At 37.1% G+C, this 21,496-nt stretch overlaps 1 protein-coding gene across 1 annotated transcript in view; it reads right to left on the bottom strand.

The window, feature by feature from the left end:
- Window positions 1–11,984: 11,984 nt before the first annotated feature.
- The window catches only part of ARMC1 (armadillo repeat containing 1), a 44,315-nt gene continuing 34,803 nt past the window's right edge, over window positions 11,985–21,496 (bottom strand). The window contains exons 5-7 of the mRNA XM_040487705.1: window positions 15,283–15,399; window positions 15,125–15,199; window positions 11,985–14,156 (exon numbers count right to left, since the gene is read on the bottom strand). Coding sequence (XP_040343639.1) covers window positions 13,965–14,156; window positions 15,125–15,199; window positions 15,283–15,399 — 384 coding nt within the window. The 3' untranslated portion in view covers window positions 11,985–13,964. The remainder of the gene's footprint in view (window positions 14,157–15,124; window positions 15,200–15,282; window positions 15,400–21,496) is intronic.

Below are 21,496 nucleotides of genomic sequence, written 5' to 3'. Positions count from 1 at the left end.
AGCTGCCTTGGGCTACTTTCCTCTGACAAAGGCAACTTACAGGCTGTCACTTTAAGGCTCCATCCTTATTTAGTACAAATACCAAATACCAAGCACTTCCAAATGATCACAAAGATTATTTGAAGGCATTATTCATTTTTCATGGTAAGTTCACATGAAGTTGTTTTTAGAAAGACAATAAATCCTTGGTTAAAAATTTTTTAAAGATTCTTAAGTCCAAGTTTACTTACATTCCAAATAAAATTAAAATGCTACCTAAGCTGAGCCTCACACAAATCACGTGAAGATAGATATTAACCTTATTTTGCATATGAGAAACTGAAGAGCACAGTTAAGTCACACAGGTTTTAAGCTGGAGCTGGACCCTAAACCGAGATCTCCTGGTACTTTAAGAAGCTGAATTAGTAGGTTTCTTGATAGGTAAGTCAACAGCTAATGTTGGTGTAATCATAATGGGAACATGAAAAGAATATAAATTAATTACTTTACAATTATTTTAACTGTTGGATGTGTAAGTCCAAAATAGGATAAGGTAAAACAGTCTGTGACTGGAGCAGCCTCCAGCCTCAGGAAATGTAAATTTTACAGTTTCAACAATTCATATTACAGGGCTAGTGAAAATGAGGAATGCCATCTCTACCTTGCTAAAATAGGATAACGGAAGTTTAAAAGGTTCTTGTACCTAGTAACACTACCTTTCCCTTAGCATATTATTCATCTATGGTCAAGTAAACCAACTGAATTGTACCCTTTTCTTGTTTTTGTATAAAAAATCAGAAATAAAGTTTAAGGCAACTTGGGTTCATTAGAAAAATGGATGGCTTAAAATTTTCAAAATTAATGTAAAGAATTCAGTATACTTACTCATAAGTCATTATTCATTTGATTCAGTTTAATAAAACGTAATTGTTTCTTAAATTTAGTGCTTACGGGTGGAGATTGTTTAGACTGACCAATCCATCTTCCATTAGAACATCTGTCAATGATTAAAGAAACATCTCCCCATTAATGATGTAGGACTTCATTATTTTCTAATAGCTACCAGAATTTTGCTTTGAAAGTTAATGAACATATAACATAAAAAATCTTCTGTCCCAATTTGTTTTAAAATCTGAGCCCACTACTGATTCACACACAAAAAAGTTGTGAAATATCTGATCTAAATTTACATATTTTATTAGTCGGCAAAATTATGGTACCATTGCTTGTATGCATTCAATATATTTATTATCTGTGTTTCTCTACTTGCAGTTTGGACAGAACAATTGTCAACATTTGGGACTGTCCTGAGCACTGGAGGACATGTAGCATCTTTGGCTCCAGTACACTAAGTGCCAATAGTTCGCTGCATTTCTATAACCAAAGCAGTGTGTGGGCACAATCCATGAATGTGTCCCCAGATGCTGTGAAAACACTACCTACCACTCCCTTCATCCCTTTCGAGAACCACTGTGACAGACATTATAGTAGATGTGGACAAATCTGGCAAAGAGCCAGTTCTTTGGAAAAGGTCTTTAGGAGACTAGATAGGTTCAATGCAAGCTTTAGCTTACTTTTGACTTGCTGACTTATTATTGAGCTGCATTTCATTCTCGAATAATACATCCATATGATATTATGAATAACGAACACTGTTTATTCTAGTAGATACTTGTGTTCATCTAAGCCAAAGAAGGGTTCTGAGTCAGAACTCTAAACTCAGGAATTGTACCCCTCTCTTCCTATCGTGGCTGCTACCTACCCCTAAGCACCATGTAGGATTTGGTCCTCTTTTTAACCTGAAAGAATAAAATACAATGGAAAATCAGGTTATCTCTATTTATAAATTTCACGTATCATCCAAGATTTTTCTTTAAAGCAATTCAGATTTATTAATATTATTGATTTTATAGAGCACATTTATGTATCAATTTCAGACTTACTTTTGTTATGCCTGTACATATCACAAAGATATTACACTACAGAGCCTTTGCACAATTATGTATATGAACTCCAAACCAGAAAGCCTTAACTGAATTAAGACCGCATGGAGGCAACTTTATTACGACGCATGTGAATCTGAAATCTAAAAAGTGGGTACAGAATCAATCTGCTTTCACACTTTTTCTTCAAAAATTCATCTGCCAAAAAAAAGGGAAGGGAGGCAAAATTTCATTAAAAAATTTTCAAGTCTTCAAATTGAAACCACTCCTTAGCACACAGCCATAGAATCTGTTTTATATAAGCTTGTATCAAAAATAATCCAAAATATCCATTACATTTGTGTATTTGTTACAAATTGCCATGTACATTATAGATCCGTGTGTCTACATATGCACATAAACTGGCTATATTTACTGTAATAATGAGATTGCCTCTATAGAGTAAATGATACAATAAATGTTCAACTATTTTGAATGGTTGCTATTTCTATTTTATGGTCAGTGATATGTCTTCATTGTTTTGAAAATGTAGACAACTGAAATTAAGTTGTCAATACCATTCTTCTACAGTAAGCACTAATAGGTGTGTTATACATGAATACACCCTATGCATTTCTTTGAATCAGGGGAAGAAAAATAATAGCTATAACTTGCTAAAAAAAAAAAAGTCATAAAATACCTGCCATTCTTGCTTCTAGTTTTTGATTAATATTTTTAATTTGGAGAATTTAGAAATATATAGGAAATGTGTGATACTCATTAACCAAGACCCATAGACGAACATAATCCCATGTCTATATAATAATTGGAGTTGTAATTTATAACAGATACCAAATACAATGCAAGCTTGTTACAAGTATCAAAAGCTTCCTCATCCTAAAACATTTATGTTTTGAATAGTTGCTAGCTCTAAAATTTTTATATCCATTGTAAGTATTCATTTGTTTAAATTTAAGCTTTCTGTCCATCAGTGCCTTGAGAAATTTTTAAACTATATTCTTGACTTTTTAGTATCTTTTTACTTTGATCATGGTCTAGATTGTAGATATCTGGAAAATCCAAACATTTTGGGGTATATGTGTTATTGAAATATTTCAGAACAGGTGATACTATTTGGAGCTAAAATAAATAAAATTTCAAGGTTAAGAAACTCCAAATCTATAAAGAATATTTGCCATCAAATAGGTGGCATGATGCTTGATGCTATTTAGGGAGGCCGGAGTACCCCGACAATTAAAACAGGAAACACACGAGACATAAGTGCAAGGGGAAAATGAGCACACTAAAAAACATAAAAAGCCACGTAACTAATAAAACAGCAAAGATATTCAACTAACAACTAAAATTTTTGTATGTAAGCTTTCACTGTCGATTTCAGTGTGTGCAGTTTCTGAAACCAATTGGAGAAAGAGGGCTTTCCTAAACTGAGCAAAAGCTTAAGATAACAGCTCTCACAAGTTCTTCAGATCTTAAAAGTACAAGAATGAAGTCCTGATTGTCAGCCTTGAGTGCGTATTAGCATTACTACAAAGTTGTTTAAACAAACAAACAACTCCCCTCCCCCAAATAAATCCCCACCCATGCCCTTGCCCTATCCCCAGAGACTCTGGTTCAAGTGTTTGGAGTGGGGACACAAACAATGCTATTTATTACAAGCATGCAGGTGAACCTAATGTACCGACAGGGCTCAGACCCACTGAACTAGAGCAAAAATCAAATGAAAGGATGAGAGAAAGCTGATGGTGATCTTGGAGTCTGATCATCTGTCATGGAAATAAACTCATCCACGACAATACAAAAAATACAAGTGACTAGATTAATAAGACTGAGCACATTCTCATTCCGATTTAATTTTAAATAGACAAGAGAAAATCATTCCCCCTGCCTTTTTAATCCACGAGGAACGTAAGAAGAGTAATAGAAGAAATGTCTTAATGGGTCAGTCCAGTAAGCTTCATTCAGCTGTACAGAAGGACCCAGAGGGGTTCATCTATCAAAGGCCAGTCCTTCCACCCCTACTCTGGATGCTACTTGCTTCTGAACCTATTCTACATTGAATGCTCTCTCTTCCATATCTCATCTCTCTCTCTTGAATCCACCCCACTAATATTTAAACATTTTAGACTCTCCTGTCTTAAACACACGTGACTGGATCCCTGACATCCTTGCCCATGAATGCATCAGCACAGCTCCTCAAAGCAGCTGCTAACAGTCCTGGGCATCCCCTCTCATAATGAAATCACCAAGTTCTTTGATACTGCCTTAAAAAGTCTCTCAAACAGGTCACCTCTCTCCATGCCTACTGCCACTTACCCAATTCCAAGCCACCATTGCCCCTGTACTGCAAGTATGGAAATAGCCTTGTAATCTGGTATTCTTAGATTCACTTTTCTCCTCCCAGGTCCCTTCTCCACATTGTAGCTGAAGTAAGCTCACTTTGGCAAATTACCAAACCCACGCTTCAGTTTCGTCAAATGTAACGTCCTTCCCCCCCACCCCCAGACTTTATAAGATTATTGTAAAGATCAAATGAATACTAGACAAAAGCAGTTGGCAACTGCAAGCCATAAATGGTAGCTATTATATTTATGAATGTACAAATACTTAATAGCAACTAAACTACTTACATCAGGATATGAAATATAATATTCAGGGACTAAAGCAAAAGGCCTACAGAGTCTTGTTTAATCTTGCCCCCACCAACATTCCAGGCTCATCTTAGACTCCACACACCAGCCTCGTAAAGTTGTTTCCTTTGTCTGGAATGCTTTCCTTGCCCCACTTGGCCAACTAACTCCTGCTCATCATTCAAGTTCTGACTTAAACCTTAATTTCTCCAAGAAACCTACCCTGATTCCCCCACCTCCCTTCCCCACGAGTATCAGGTCTCCCAAACCTTCTATACTACTTCCTGATACATCACATTTGTCATTATCTGTTCCATGCCCTTCCTTCCCACTAGCCTGTGTGCCTCATGAAGGATTATGTCTGTAATCCTTCTAACAAGCACCGTGACTGGGAGAATATAGGTTTTCAAATACTTAGTAACGGACTGTAATGACATAACTGGAAAACACCCGCAAGTGCTACAAGCTGTGGCTCCCTTCAGCAGGAGTGGGTGATTGCTGGCATTCACTTTGTCTCCTGAGCCTCACCAACCAGAAATACTACACCATGAAGAGTAAGGAACATACCTTCATTTTTTTATTTCTAACATAACTTTTTGAATATAAAAGTTAGATGTCTAACGTAACTTCTGTGGAGGTTAACAACAGCTCCTTGGCCTATTTTGCTATTACAATATTAGGAAATCATATACTGAAGAAAAAAACACTAATCTGCTTTCCTATCCTGGATTATTACTAATAGCTTGGTGATCAGGGTCTTAATTTGGAATACATTTTAACTCATTACTTTACACCAGTTCACACTTGTTACTTACTATCCAGTCACAGGGTGAGAAGATTCCCATAGACTGTCATCTCTAAGAATTTTACTACATATTGCTTCCACAAGAAGTTAGTAAGACTAGTAGTCCCTGTGTCAAGCACTATAAATATCTTCCCATGTGTCTTTAAACATTGCTTTTTGTGCTTAAGCTAGTTTTCTACTGAATTTAACTTAAACTAGTTCTCCTATCTCAGTGGGACCAGAAACACTTGGTTTTGTTCCCACTAGACACACCTTGCTTTAATGCTACGGGTCACATGAATCTAATTTTCAAAAAACAGATTTTTGTTGCCTGGAGGAACGTGATAAATTAAAAAAATAAAATCAAAACTAAAAGTGTAGATGCCTATGCAAATAGCTTGTTTTACAAACTTATTTATGTTTTTACATACAAATTTTCTTAAAACACTATACTTTTCCTCTGATGTTCTGCACTGAGAGGTAATGATTCCTTTTTCCTTTGAAGTTTCTCTCTTAAAATTGAGTCCTGATTTCTGGCTCAACACTTTCACAGGATGCCTTAGGGTTTTCATCTACATTTGCTCTAACCCTATTATTTTATTCACTGGTAAGGTCGGTATGGCTGATTTTCCATGTACTTCCTCCCTTCTTCCATCTTCATTCATTTCATGCTATCATTTTTAACTCATTCGATGGTACTTTCTTACCGATCGGTCTTCTAATTCACTTATCTTAAGCTAAAATTCCTTTTTTCTTACCAATCGCAAAAATCACTTTTTCCTCTGAAAGTATATTTTATATTGTCCAATTTTCTTCTACTGGATAACTCAAAATATTTGTTTGCACAGACTACACACTGAGTATTATGTGTCCTAATAAATGATCTTCCTACCTGAAATATTTAAACATGGAAAAAATGGGTACCTACACAACTTACATTTTAACATGAAACTCCTTATCAGCAGAGAACAGGTTAGAAAAGGGCTTTTGAGGGGCACCTGGGTGGCTCAGTCAGTTAAGCGTCCTGACTTATGCTCAGGTCATGATCTCACGGTTCATGAGTTCGAGCCCCATATTGGACTCTCTGCATCAATACAAAGCCCGCTTTGGATCCTCTGTCCTCCTCTCTCTCTCTGCCTCTCCCCCAGTCATTCTCTCTCAAAAAACAAAAACAAAAACTTAAAACAGAAAAGGGCTTCTGGGCCCATTAAAGGGCTGGAAAGAACCTCAGCAAACAGGCTGGTCCCAAAGCCAGCAGTAATGAGGAGACTTGGTTGGTCTTCAGTTTGGGCTTAAGTAAGGGGCAGTGCAAAAGAGGAAGCCTGGGTTTTGAAAGCGATCTCTGCTGTCATAATATACAAAATGAACACATTTGGGAATGAAGAGACAAATTGACACAATGAGTGGTCAAGTGTACAGGAGACATCCTAAATGCTGAAAGAATTTAAAGAACTGGGAGACAGAATGGCAAGGGTCAAAATGGACAAAGAGGGCTCCATGGAATAGCTGGTTCTAGAAAACTAGAAATCTGGTAAATTTAAGAAGAGAATGCAATCCAGATGAGGACAAATTCACAATGCACTGACTGAAGACTAAAAATGTAAAACTGAACTAAAAGCGTCGGGTCCATCAGAAGGGTAGGACCGGTTACAGAGAATCTTGAAAACAAGAATAATTTGGTTTTCACAGAATAAGTCACTAAAGATTTATAACCAGAAGAGTAGAAAATAAAAATATCTAACAGTTATTCAGGCAACTATTTGGTCACTAAGAAGGAAAATCCCAACCCTGATGCTCATCAATTGTATCTGACTCCACCGATCTGTTTTCTCTTGTAAAATGACTATGAAACACCCTAGCTCACTGGACCACTGTGATGATCAAAGATAACACAAGTAAAGGACCCAGTGCTGACAGAGCCTGAAACACAGTAAGTGTTTCAAGTGGCTCAAGTAATGTTAAATGTTACTAACAAGGAGGTAGCAGTAATCTAGATGTGCAATAATTAAGATCCAGACAAGATCTGAACCAAAGTAACAAATCGCTCTACCACCACAACTCATTCGTAAACACTCCCCAAATGCTCAGCACACACAGCATTATGCTGTGTAGTGTGGCAAATACTAAAACAGGAGACAGACTCCCTCCCCTTAAGGATCTTGATCTCAGTAGGAATATACTTTGGGAAAGTAATGGACCATAAAAGACAGATCCCAAATGAAAAGTGACATAGCAGTTAAGAGGAAGAAGGAGGGGCACCTGGGTGGCTCAATCTGTTAAGCATCTTTTATTTTTTAATTTTTTTTTAATGGTTATTTTTGAGAGACAGAGTGCAAGCAGGGGAGGGGCAGAGAGAGAGGGAGACACAGAATCTGAAGCAGGCTTCAGGCTCTGAGCTGTTAACACAGAGCCTGATGAAGGGCTCAAACCCACGAACGAGATCATGACCTGAGCCGAAGTTGGACAAAGGATCTGACTCTTGATTTCAGCTCAGGTCATGATAGCATGGTTTGTGAGATTGAGCCCTGCATCCAGCTCTGCACTGACAGTGCAGAGCTTGCTTGGGATTCTCGCTCTCTCAAAATAAAAATAAATGAGCATTTTTTAAGAAGAGGAAGAAGGAATCGTGGGGTGAAAACTGTTCACAGGACTTGTATAAGAAATGTTGGGAAATACTGTTACAATGTGTGAACTGCAAATATTTTTATTAAAGAAATGGACAAATCTCTTTAGTATGTTAATGGCCTTCTATAAATCAGGTAAGAAAACTCAAATCTCCCCTCTCCTCTGCCAAAAATGAAAAAAGGACAGTTCACAGAAAAAATACTCAAACAGCTCTTTATATATATAAAAAAGCTCTTATTCAGAAGATATCACTTTTTTTAGACCACAAAGGGCTAAATGTAGGATAATACACTTGGAGAGGCTGAAGAGAACAGAATTCTCATATCATTCTGATGAGAGAAGATACTAGAATAATCTCTAAGGAGGTAGGAACTATCAAAATTAAAGGCACTCTACAGGCTTTAATGTAGCAATTCTACATCTAGAAATCCACTCTACAGATACACTAAATACAGCACTATCTGTAATAGCAAAGGATTACAATCAAACCACTGGTTAAATAAATGGTGTAACATTAATACTGTGAAGCTGGGAAAACAGAAAGCTGCTTCACACAAGGATATAGAATAATTTCTAAGATAATACTTCAAATGAAAAATCTAAGGTGCATGGCATTTTATTACACGTATGGGGAAAAAAAAGAAAAAGTTGGCAAATTTATAGAATATCCTTGATGGGCACACAGAATTAGTAACAATGGCTATCCCTGGTGAGAACTAGGTGACAGTGGTTCAAAGAGAATCACTTTTCACTGTATACCTATTTTGAACACTTAAAAAATTTTAAGTGTTGGGGCATCTGAGCTGCTCACTAGGTTGAGCGTCCAACTTCAGCTCAGATCATGATCTCACAGTGGGAGTTCGAGCCCCACCCTGGATTCTGTGCTGACAGTTCAGAGCCCAGAGCCTTCCAATTCTGTGCCTCCCTCTCTCTCTGTCCCTCCATGGCTCATGCTCAGTCTCTCAAAAATAAATAAACATTAAAAAAAGTTTAAAGTGTTGGGGCACCTGGGTGGCTCAGTCAGTTGAGCAACCAACTTCGGCTCGGGTCATGATCTCACAGTTCATGAGTTCAAGCCCCACATCGGGCTCGCCATTGTCAGCCTGGAGCCTGCTTGGGATCCTTAGTTTGCCCACCCCACCCAAAATAAGTAAACAACAAAAAATTTAAAAATTAAAAAAATAAAACTTTAAAGTGTAGTAGTTCCTGGTTGGCTCTGTTGGTAGAACATGTAACTCCTTATTTCAGGGTCATGAGTTCAAGCCCTATGCTGGGCATAGAGCTTACTCACAAAAAAAAAAAAAAAAAAAAAAAAAAAGATGAAAATTCAAGTGTATACTTCTTACTAACTGAAATGGATTGAAAGAAAACAAATGAGATAAATCAAAATGTTTAGTTATTGATATTATTTGTGTTGTAGGATGACAGAGGACTTGTTTTCTTTATGCATTTCTTTATGCATACTGAGCTTTTTCATAATCAACTATTTTAAAGGAGATGATAGTATAAAGGAGGAAATTCCATGGGGCGCCTGGGTGGCTCAGTTGGGTAAGCATCCAACTCCTTTCGTTCAGGTCATGATCTCACAGTTCGTGAGTTTGAGCCCCACATAGGGCTCTGTGCTGACTGAGCCTGCTTGGGATTCTCTCTCTTGCTCTCTCTCTGCCCCTCCCCAGCTTGTGTTATCTCTGTCTCTCTCAAAATTAGTAAAAATTAAAAAAAAAAAAAAAAAGAAAAGAAAAAAAGGAGGAAATTCCAGATAAGAAAGAATCTGAGCAAAGATCTAGAGGGTAGGATGAATACAAAATACTTAAGTTACAATAAATAGACAAGACTAACTAAAGCAGACTTTCTCTAACAGAATAACAACTATGCCTTACATATAGAAAAATCTGTAATAATGCTATAGAATGTATGAAAGACTAGGTTGGTAGCTAAATTCTCATGGCATTTTTGGTGCTAGCCAAGCAGTCTAAACTAAGCCATGGGCCTTTGTTGACATCACAGCAGAAAATGACAAAAATACTGTTAAGATTAATCTGATAGATTAGAATGTGGCTACTCTAGAAGTAGCCAATTTCTGGCCCAAACATGTTTTATGTGGAACAGGTAGTATTTTAGAGATCTGGAACAGCCACAAAGTCCAGAAGCTCGGCATTATTAAAAGCCCACGATCCACATGACAAAAATAGTTTCCCTCTTTAGACAGACCAGCTGCTCTACATGTATTTTCCTTTGTTGTGGCCTAACCAGACTTATTTCTTTCATGTACCTAACTTTCCTAGTGTCCAGAGTTTCTGATTGCTAACAGACATCCGAATTAAGTCACTTGACATGATTCAGGCACAAGTGTCTGGATGGGAATGATGGTGGTAGAACGGGAGAGGCACAGCAGCAGGACCCAAGATGCAGGCTGCCCTGCGACAGTGTAGACTCGGGAGCCAGACCGCCTCAGTTGGAGTCCTGGCTTCACCATTTGCCAGCTCTGTCACCTGGGACTAATGAGCTACTTACTATTTCTCTGCCTCACTTTCCCTATCTGTAACATGAACACACCAAAGTACCTACCTCATAGTTGTTCAGGGTTAGAGGACTAAGTATCTGTAAAGCACTTAGCATGGTGGCGGACACAGAATTAGTTTTTAAGTCTACTCTATGCCTACCATGAGCTTGGTTCTAAGAGAAATAAAAATTCACAGACTTTACATCTGATAGGGATAGTAAAGGAAAGAGGAGCTATCAAAGATGAAGATACAATGGAGACTCAGAAATTATCGACACAAAGGTAACTGAAATCTTGACAACAGATGAATTCTTCAAGGGACATTCAGAAAAAAATCACGTAGCAGTGAACTAACTCTCAAACATTACCCTCTGATTGGACAGAGAAAGATGAGGAGCCAGAGTGTGTTTAGCAAGGCATAGGGTCTCACTTGGAATTCAGGACAAGAATAGAATCGTGTCAAACTTCTAGAAACAATAATTCCATCTTACAATTTTAAGATTTTAGTTTCATTACTCATGATGATCTCACTGCATTCAAATAATGACCCCATAAAGTAGAATTATCTCCATTCCATCAATGAAAAAAAAACTCACAGATAAATTATACCTAAAATTACAGTAAGTTATAAAACAGGAAATCAAAACAATAAATAAATAAATAAATAAATAAATAAATAAATAAATATTCTATGAAAATTCTATAAGAATCAGGATATTATAAATTAATCCTAACTTCATTCAAGAGCAAGTATTATGCTTCTCTCCTACTTTTTTGAAAAATGAAAAACAAATGACAAAACAAATGACGAAACTTGCTAATAATAACCAATAAATCAGGGGCGCCTGGGTGGCGCAGTCGGTTAAGCGTCCGACTTCAGCCAGGTCACGATCTCACGGTCCGTGAGTTCGAGCCCCGCATCAGGCTCTGGGCTGATGGCTCAGAGCCTGGAGCCTGTTTCCGATTCTGTGTCTCCCTCTCTCTCTGCCCCTCCCCCGTTCATGCTCTGTCTCTCTCTGTCCCAAAAATAAATAAACGTTGAAAAAAAAATTAAAAAAAAAAAATAACCAATAAATCAGAAACAAACATGCCAGGAAAAAAAAAAAAAAAAAAAGAAAGAAACAACCTGACATTTTTCCTATCTGACCAACAAGTTAATCACTATCTTTCATTTATTTTTACAGATTCAAAAAAAAAATCTTGTTCATCCTCCTAAAAAAAATATTTGAGCACTTACTACTAGCCACGTACAGCTACAGACTTTCTCAGTTCTCAAAGAGTTAAGCTGGGGAGAAAGACTGGTAAATATAATTTCAAGCTAATATGATAAATGCTACAATGAATGCATGTACAGGAGCGGCTGATCCAAACCCAGGGAGAGGCAGGTGTGGGGCTGGGAAGGAGCTGAACGAAGATGCATGGGAATTAGTTGGGTAACGCACCTGCAGGGAGCTAGGAGAAGGTGCCAGGCAGTGTGAATACAAACAGGCTCGAGAGTAACAATAATGTTTCCATCACAAAAATGCAATATCCATTCAATTTTAATTGTGTTACCTTTTATTATTTTACAATATATTTCAAAAAAATGCCGTTACAGTTGCCTTAACTGCTCTATAAGACCTGGAATAAAAGAACACTTAGAACACACAGACATCAAGCTGTTAATACCTACTTGTACTGAACCATTGCTACCAAGAGATGTAGTTTTTTAAATAGGCAGATGTGTGGCAATGCAAAATAAAATACAAACTTGTTAGAACAGTAAACTTTGTTGTAATGGCTATAGAAAGGAGGTGGCTTTGTTTTCATTTTTCAACACATCTGGTTCTGGCAGCAAGCTGTATTATGCATTTAAAGCAATCCATGCCCTGAAAGCTTCTATTTGCAGTTGTGTATGTCATCTGAATCAGAGCCCAGACACATGAAAAATATCATTCCAATACCCTCAATACCCCTCCCTCCAGAAGGTCATGAACTCAAGATTCTTGTTGGTGAAGTATTTTACAAGAATTTTTTTTTACAGTGACACTGGATGCTTTTAATTTTCTCTAAAAGAGAAGCAATGAAAATGCAAGGAAACCCTCCAGGGTCCAACTTTCACTTCACATTCTCCCCAAGTAGTAAAATAGCAGCTCTACATGTTGATGAAAAAGAATTTCAATTTCTCCGTATTAGTTTCTTCTTAATCATATTAGCACTAAAATTTATCTGGATTTAGCTGGCTTTCCAAAAGGAAAATTTTATGTGCCAAATATTTCAGGAATTTAATAAAGCATTACATATATGTAATTAGCTCTTATCTACCAAAAAATATATATGTATATATATTTATATTTATTTCTCTTACCTTCACTGAAGTTCTTTTTTTCTGGCTGGATATGAGAAACAAGATTAAGTGGACCAATGCTGGCTTTATTTCTTCATAAGCAATAATTTGAGTCTTTTTTTCATTCAGTACGACTGGATGTTCATAATAAATTCACACAAGGCAATACAAGGAAATACCTACTGAATGGGCATCTGCCAAGCAATTCACGTTTCAAGGTTAGACTCTATCTACCAAGTGGCACTATGGCATTATATAGGCATTCAACTTTTGTTTTCTTTTTCAAGTTTGTCAGTTCTTTACTATTTTTTTTCTAGCAAGGATGGTATATAATCACAAAGTCAGGCCTAGAGACCATTTATAGTTGCTCCCAATATTACGTTGGACGGAAATCTTAAGAGCTGATATAAACCAAACTAAAGAGTAGTCAACTGGAACCACATCTGGTCGCATTCACATAGTCTCCAATAGTACTTTGCTAATATACAGGTTTGCTTCTTCTTGACTGATTTTGTGTTAGTCTTATTAAAATTACAACAAATAAGATTGCAAAGTTTTTGTCAGCTTGTATTTTTAGAGAACTCCTACGTTCATATAAATATACTGTAATTCACAAAATGTCTTTATAGTAATGTTCTTTCTATAAACATGGTTGGCAAAATAAAAAAGGCACAAGAGGGGGATAATGAGAAATGTTTTCAACTTTCAGTGAAGAGTACCCAAGCAACTATCTTTCATGAAGAAAAGCAGAGAAAAATGTTCAGTAATTCATGCACAACTTGAGCCAAAACAAACAAAAACTTCTCTTCAGATAGGTCCTGAGGCTTGAGGAGAAAACAAGTTTTCCTAATCACGTGCTCCTTGTAAAATAAAATGTAAAGCTGCACATATATATGTTTGGTTTAACAGTGGACCCATGTTTTTTAAAAAGTGAGGCAATTAAAGGAAAACAAAACCAAAATACCTTCATAAACAAAGGAACTCCACCTGTAGCCTCTGTCCTTTTTACCACTGAGCAGGGCAAAACGTCCAATAAAATGTAAAATGCAGCATACGCAATCATGTAATCTAAAAACTTTTCATGATAACTTATTGCAAATTGCACTTGACAGTTCACCACAACAATGGAAAACTGGCCCCTTGTTAGTTCACACAGTCCTTGAGACCCAAACTGAAGTCACCAGTAGAACGATCTGGATAAAAAGTTTGCCGCTGTGCTCAGCCAGCTAGCTCCACCCTCTGGGTGTGAGCCGACCCGGGACACTGCTTTATCCTGTTCTTTTGTGGGACTCTCATCCTCAGGCAGGTAGTCGGGCAGTTCTGTGTTCTGTTCTACTTCCACAGGCGTATCTTGGAATGGGACCAGCATCTGATATAGACAACACATTAAGAGTTATTACAAAATCAACCCAATCGACAAAGGTACATGTCCTAAATTAAAGGTCAACTATACACCTCACTCTTATCACTGTATTTATTCTCAGTGACAATAGTCATTTAAAAATTTTCCTCTTATATGAAGGTAGGCCCAACTGTTGAGCACTGCATTAGGCAGAAAGACACATGAAAACTAAGATGCTTTTCTCCTGAGGCTCCAGAAATAAATGTGCAACCTCTCTGCATTTAAAGAAAACAAAAGCAAGTACCTGGCTACTGTGGGCCCCGAAGGGCCACTGAACCTTTCTATGGGAACACAAATAAGTTAAGGGGATGTAGATTTGTTTTCCCTATCACAAAGCTGGTGGCGAAAGTAGTAAGAGGCAAAGGTTTTCACTGTATTTACCTACCCAATTGTGGCAATACAGCTTTATTATTTGGATTGACAAAAAGTAACTAAGGTTAGAAAGAAGTATTTAAAAATCAACACAGGGGTGCCTGGGTGGCTCAGTCGGTTGAGCATCTGACTCTTGATTTCAACTCAGGTCATGATCCCAGGGTCTTGGGATCAAGCCCTGTATCAGGCTATGTGCTAAGCATGGAAACTACTTAAGATTCTCTCTGCCCCTCTACCCTTCTCACTCTCTCTAAAATAACATAACATACATAAAATAAAACCAACACAAGGAACCTATATATCCTTTATTTCCATGTAAAATTAGAAAGATATCTCCACTGAGAAAAAGAATAGACTCTGAAATCCACAAAATTTAAGAACAGACCCTGAAATCTACAATAGATCTCTCTAGAAAAGAGCTGTTAGCCAAGAAACAAGATAATCTGACCCAACCACACTCCTATATATTTGGCAACTAACAGCCTGAAAATACTAGCAATCCGACAGCCATAAAGAATAATCAAGAGTCAGGTATAAAGAAAACTAAATTAAAAAGCATTTACCTCTTCTCCACTTTCACTTTTCACAACTTGCTGAGCCTTCATAACCTTGGTTGATGCTATTGCTGATGCCAAAGCCTAGGCCAGGATAAAAAGGGAAATTTGAACACTGATTTGTTTATCTATAACCTCAAGTATATTCAGCCATTTAAAATACTAACCTCCGCTTTCAAATCTGAACGGATCCGCACCACACATCTTTGAACAGCCATTTGAAAAGTAAAGCTAATAACACCTTTAATTTTTAACAAAGCCTCTTCACAGAGATTTCTCCGAGACTGAAAAGGTAAAAGCAAATTATTATTACAATTGACAAAATGTTAAACAAATCAACTCAAACCACATTGAATTAGTCATTATATGGACGGTGGGGGGGGGGTTTGGGGGAGGGAGCAAATGTCCCTATTTCAGTTCTACCATCTCATACATGAGGGCATACTGGGGGTGCTATTTAGTCAAGCTTACTAAATTTTATAAGATCAACAGAACAGTAATTTCTTCTGGATCTTTTCAAGCTTCATTACTAATACTTAGTTTTAATCCTTTTTATCAGAAATAAGTTAGCCAGTGTTGATTTATATCTCAATGCAAATGGAATGAAAAATAATACAGAAAAAAATGCTGAAAAGCAGAGGTTCCTCTAGCTCAAAGGTAAGCAAATTATAGTCTGCCAGCTGTTTTTATAAATAAAGTTTTACTGGAACACAGCTACACACATTTGTTTACATAATGACTGAGGCTAGTTTCATACTATAGCAGAGTTAGTAGTTAGAATAGACTATATGCCCTTCCAAATCTAAAATATTTACTATCTGACCCTTTAACAAAAACATCTGCTGAACCCTGCTCTTAAAAATCTCTAAGGTTAAATTGTGATGTCACAATTAGTATTCAGTATTTGAGTCACTATTTCTTTTTTAATTTTTTTTAATGTTTATTTATTATTGAGAGACAGAGAGACAGAGCATGAGGAAGGTAGGGGCAGAGAGAGAGGGAGACACAGAATCTGAAGCAAGCTCCAGGCTCTGAGCTGTCAGCACAGAGCCCAACACGGGGCTCAAATTCAAAAACCGCGAGATCATGACCTGAGCCGAAGTCGGATGCCTAACCAACTGAGCCACCCAGGTGCCCTGAGTCACTATTTCTTAAAGCACTTGGTATTTATAAACATCACTGTACCCTTTATTTATGGCATTCTCAGTGGTTACCACTGCATTCTCAAGGGTTATTAATACCCTCTTTTTAGTTCTCATTTTCCTCTGATGACACAATATAACATATCCTTCAATGTCTCTTTAATACACTATTAATAATACACTAATAACACACTACTTAGACACTGATTATTCCATCTCTGTCTCATCTTACCTCCAAGGTCCAGTGCCTTAAACTAAGTGATTTTCTTTCTACTTCATCCCTCAGTAGACTATTCTCATCACTTTAGTCATCATTACCATGGAGAAAAGGGACATACATCTCCAGTATGACTTTATTTTCATTTGTTATCAGATATATCCACTTGGATATCAAGTGGTCATCTCAAACACAAGATCCAAAGCAAAAATGGATTAAAAAGTAATTAGTTTCACCATATCCTTCCTTCCACCTCTCGCTCACATATTATCACCATCTCTAGATTTTCCTGTGTCTGTATTGAGACCAGGTTCTGTCTGATTCAGTACTTCTTCGTTGACAAGAATCTGCAATTGGCCCAAAGTCTCTGGATCACGCTGAGAAACACTATCTTCAAATTATTTGATTCACTCTTTTCTTCCATTGAATATTATGAGTCTTCAAACTCGTTCCCACAATCCTTCAAAAGAACTCTTATCATTGCTTATCTCCCTCCTAGCATTATAGGAGGGTGCTAAAGTCAACTTGCTAATATTGTATTTTAGATTTCAGCAATCACTTCCATACCATATATCAGCCTATATTTTTGTGTGTGCTGTGCGGAGTTTTATTAGTTGGTTTCAGCTAGCTTTCAAAAGCAACTATATTATCCTTATTCTTTACAGTTAAACAGATGGTGGGGCACCTGGGTGGCTCAGTCAGTTAAGTGTCTGACTTCAGCCCAGGTCCTGATCTCACAGGTCCTAAGTTCAAGCCCCACGTCTGGCTCTGCACAGACAGCTCGAAGCCTGCTTCAGATTCTGTGTCTCCTTCTCTCTGCCCCTCCCCAACTTGTGTTCTCTCTCTCAAAAATAAAGAAATGAGTCTTTTAAAAAGTAATAAAATTAAATAGATGGCATTGGTGGTATTTTATGTATCTTAGTATCTTACATTTAATCAATTTACATTTACTGAGCTTGCTTTCTAGAAACTTTTCAGGATCTTGTGGCCCCAGTTGCAGTAAGATAGTTGTGAACTATCTTATTTGGCAATGTCATGGATGATATGCATATGAAAAACTCCCCGCCCCCCCCACCCTTATTTACTGAATCCTAAATCCTGAGACCTAAATGCTGCAACAGCACAACCAGAAAAAGCTGTGGATAATCTAATGTAACCTACCAGGCATAGCTAAAGAGGTAAGTGGTAATTTGCCAGTTGCTACCACTAAATATGTAAAGCTATATGACTTATCACTGCTCAAAATAACTTCAGGGAGACTTCTAAATCCAGTCAAGATGGAGAAACTGGGACTGGAATTAGCCTTCAGGCTTAAACAACTACAAAGAGACAAAATAAAATGAATAAAACAATGATTTCCAAACAGTGGAAAACAAACATCCCTGAAAGAAGGAAAATAAAGTGAGCTCCACAAGGTCATCAACATATTGCCTAGAAAGTTTCCAGGCTATAACTTAGGAAAGGAGAACTCAAGGGGAACCTGCAGTCTCCTTCAATTAAGGACACAGTTGAAAATTCAGGGAGGTCAAGGCAACTATAATTCGCAGGACAAAGCACAGGAGAGGGCAGAGCTGTGCAGAGAGGGTCCACAGAGACAAAGCATGTACTAGAGATCTGCAATGAGATCCCCTCAGGTTTTCAGCTGAATGATGATCTGTACATGCATGTGAACAAAGAACCGGAGGCTGGATGAATAACCAGACTGGAAAGGAATACAAGGAACAGTTCTGCAAGCTCAAACCATGCTGAAAATACTTCATGTTCCCATCAGACAGAGTATAAAAACTTTTATAAACATGGGGTATGAACAAAGAACCCAGAAGAGTATTGCCTCAGTAGTGTAGCAAAATTATCCCTAGGATAAAGGGTGCTATGGTTCTGCCTAACAAAGCTTAAAAGCAAGCCTCAAAAAGATCTGTTAGTAAGTAACTGTGATCTAAAACAAATCTCAAGAGAGGTGACTGGGTGGCTCAGTCAGTTAAGCATCCGACTTCGGCTCAGGTCATGATCTCGCGGTCCGTGGGTTCGAGCCCCATGTCGGGCTCTGTGCTGACAGCTCAGAGCCTGGAGCCTGTTTCAGATTCTGTGTCTCCCTCTTTCTCTGACCCTCCCCTGTTCATGCTCTCTCTCTGTCTCAAAAATAAATAAATGTTAAAAAAAAATTTTTTTTTTAAATCTCAAGAATATTTTTAAAGGATGTACATACAAATAAATACATGCCGTACCCAACAAAGTAAAATTTGCAATGCCTGGCATCTAATCAAAAATTACCAAGAATGCAAAGAAGCAAAAAAAAAAAAAAAATGCAACCAGTAATTATAAAAGTCAATCTGTAATTACAAAAATCAATCTATAGAAACATACTCAAAAGGCAGAGATGATTAAATTAGTACATAAAGACATTATGGTTATTCCACCCCTCTTTTTTTATGTTCCAGTAGATCCATGCTACGGAAATATAAAAAAGACCCAAACTTCTGGAAATGAAATAAAATAATGTCTATGTTAAAAAAAAATACACTGAATGAGATTAACAGGAAATAAATGCCTACAAAAGAAAACTTCAACAAATATAGCAACAGGAACTATCCAAAATGAAACAGAGGGGGAAAAAAAGGAATTGAAAACAAAATGAGCAGAGTATCAGTGAGCTGTGAGACTTTACACGGCTGAATATGTATAACAGGAATCCTTGAAAGACCCAGGGGAAAGGGGGACGGAAAAAATATTTGAAGAAATAATGGAGAAACCTGTCCAAATTTGCTGCATATGATAAACCCAGAGATCCAAGAAGCTGAATTAACATGAATAAAATTATACCAAGGCACATTATAAATGGCTCAAAAACAGTGATAAAAGAGAAACTCTTAGAAGCAGGAAGAGTGGGAAAAATAAGATCTATTAAGAAGAACACAAATAATAGAATCCTAAACAGAAACAATGCAAGGAAGAAGACAGTGGACCAATGCCTTGAAGTATGGTTAAAGAAATTAAGAAAGAAAAGAAATCCTGTCACCTAGAATTTCACATGCACTGAAAATATCTTTCAAAAAAAATAAAATAAGGACTCTCACAGACATACAAAATTGAAGGAGTTACACTTCAAGATCTGACTTTCAAAAATGAAAGAATAGCTGGAGCACCTGGGTGGCTCAGTCGGTTAAGCAACTGACTCTTGTCTTCATTTTGGTTCAGGTCATGATTTCACATTTCGTGGGATCGAGCCCTGTATCAGGTTCTGTGCTGACAACAGAGCCTGCTTGGTATTCTGTCTCTCCCTCTCTCTCTGCCACTTCCTCCTCTAGCTCTCTCTCAAATAAATAAATCTTAAAAAAACTGAACAGCATAGCTGGACAGATGAGCATGGAAAAGAAGATTTAATCAACAGTATAAACCAACTAATAGTAATAAACACTTAGAATACTCCCAACAACAGTATATACATTCTCAGGTGCATATGGAACATTCCCCAAGACAGACCATGAAACAAGCCTCAGTAAATAGAAAATGATTGAAATCACACAATATTGTCAAATCACATGAAATGAAATTAGAAATTTGTAACAAGGAAATTTGGAAAATTCAGAAATACATGGAAATTAAACAACAAACTCCTAAATTACCAATGTATGAAAAAAAGAAATCACACACAAAAAATACTTGGAGATGAATAAAATGAGAATATATCAAATCTTATGGAATATAGAGAAAAGAATGAACAAAAATGTCTAGCTGTAGTAACTATATTAAATAGAAGAAAATTTCAAATCAGTAACCTATATTTCCATTCTAAGAAAGCCCAAAGCAAGCAGATGGAAAGAAACAATAAAGATTAGAGCAGGGAAAAGAAAAATAGAGAAAAGGGGGAAATATAGAAAAAAAACTAATGAAGCTAAAAATTGGTTCTCTGAAAAAAATCAACAAAACTGACAAACCTTTTAGCTAGACTGACCATGAAAAAGAGAAGGAAAACTCAAATTACTAAAATCAGGAATAAGACAGGACATTATGACCAATCTGAAACAAAAGGATTATAAGCAAATACTATGAACAACTGTATGCCAACACAGTAGATAACCTCAATGAAATGGGAAAATTCCTAGAAAAATAAAATTACCAACAGTGACTCAAGAAAATAATGGGAGTTTGAATAGACATACAGTAATTAAAGAGATTAAATCAATTATCAGGAAATATCCTACAAAGAAAAGCTCAGGACCAAATGGTTTCACTGGTTAACACTATCAATGTTTAATGAAGAATCAATAGCAATCTTTCAACAAAGTCATCAAAACACTTCCCAATTCATTTTATTTATTAGGTATTTTTTTAATGTTAATTTATTATGAGAGAGAAAGAGCACACAAGCAGGGGAGGAGCACAGAAAGACAGAGAGAAAGAATCCCAAGCAGGCTCAGCACAGAGCCTGACTTGGGTCTCAATCTCAAGAACCAGGAGATCATGACCTGAGCCAAAACCAAGAGTCAGAGGCTTAACCAACCGAGCCACCCAGGTGTCCCATCCCAACTCATTTTATGAAGCCAGTATTACCCGGATACCAATATCAGAAAAATACATCACATGAAAGAAAATTATAAATAAAACTATAAAATATCCTGTATGAATACATATGCAAAATGCTTCAACAGAATCCCAGCAAACTGAATCCAGCAGCATATTAAAAAGATTATACACCATGATGAATTGGGATTTATCACAGGAATGAAAGGTTGATTCAAAGTATGAAAATCATCAATGTAATACATGGTATTAACAGAACTCAACTCAACAATGAAAAGACAAATAATAAGCAATCTAAAAGCAGACAATGAAGGGGGACCCAGGTGGCTGTGGGTGCCTGGGTGGTTCACTCGGTTAAGTGTCCGACTCTTGTTTTCGGCTCAGATCATGATCTCACAGCTCTTGAGTTTGAGCCCTACATCGAGCTCTGTGCTCACAGCCCTAAACTTGATTGGAATTCTCTCTCTCCCTCTTTCTCTGACCCTGCCCTGCTCATTTGTT

Source organism: Herpailurus yagouaroundi, unplaced genomic scaffold (genome assembly GCF_014898765.1).
Source record: "Herpailurus yagouaroundi ecotype Mexico unplaced genomic scaffold, PumYag 165, whole genome shotgun sequence".
NCBI classification, from domain to species: Eukaryota; Metazoa; Chordata; class Mammalia; order Carnivora; family Felidae; genus Herpailurus; species Herpailurus yagouaroundi.
Note: the sequence above shows the minus strand (reverse complement) of the source record. Positions and strands in the feature narration are given on the sequence as shown.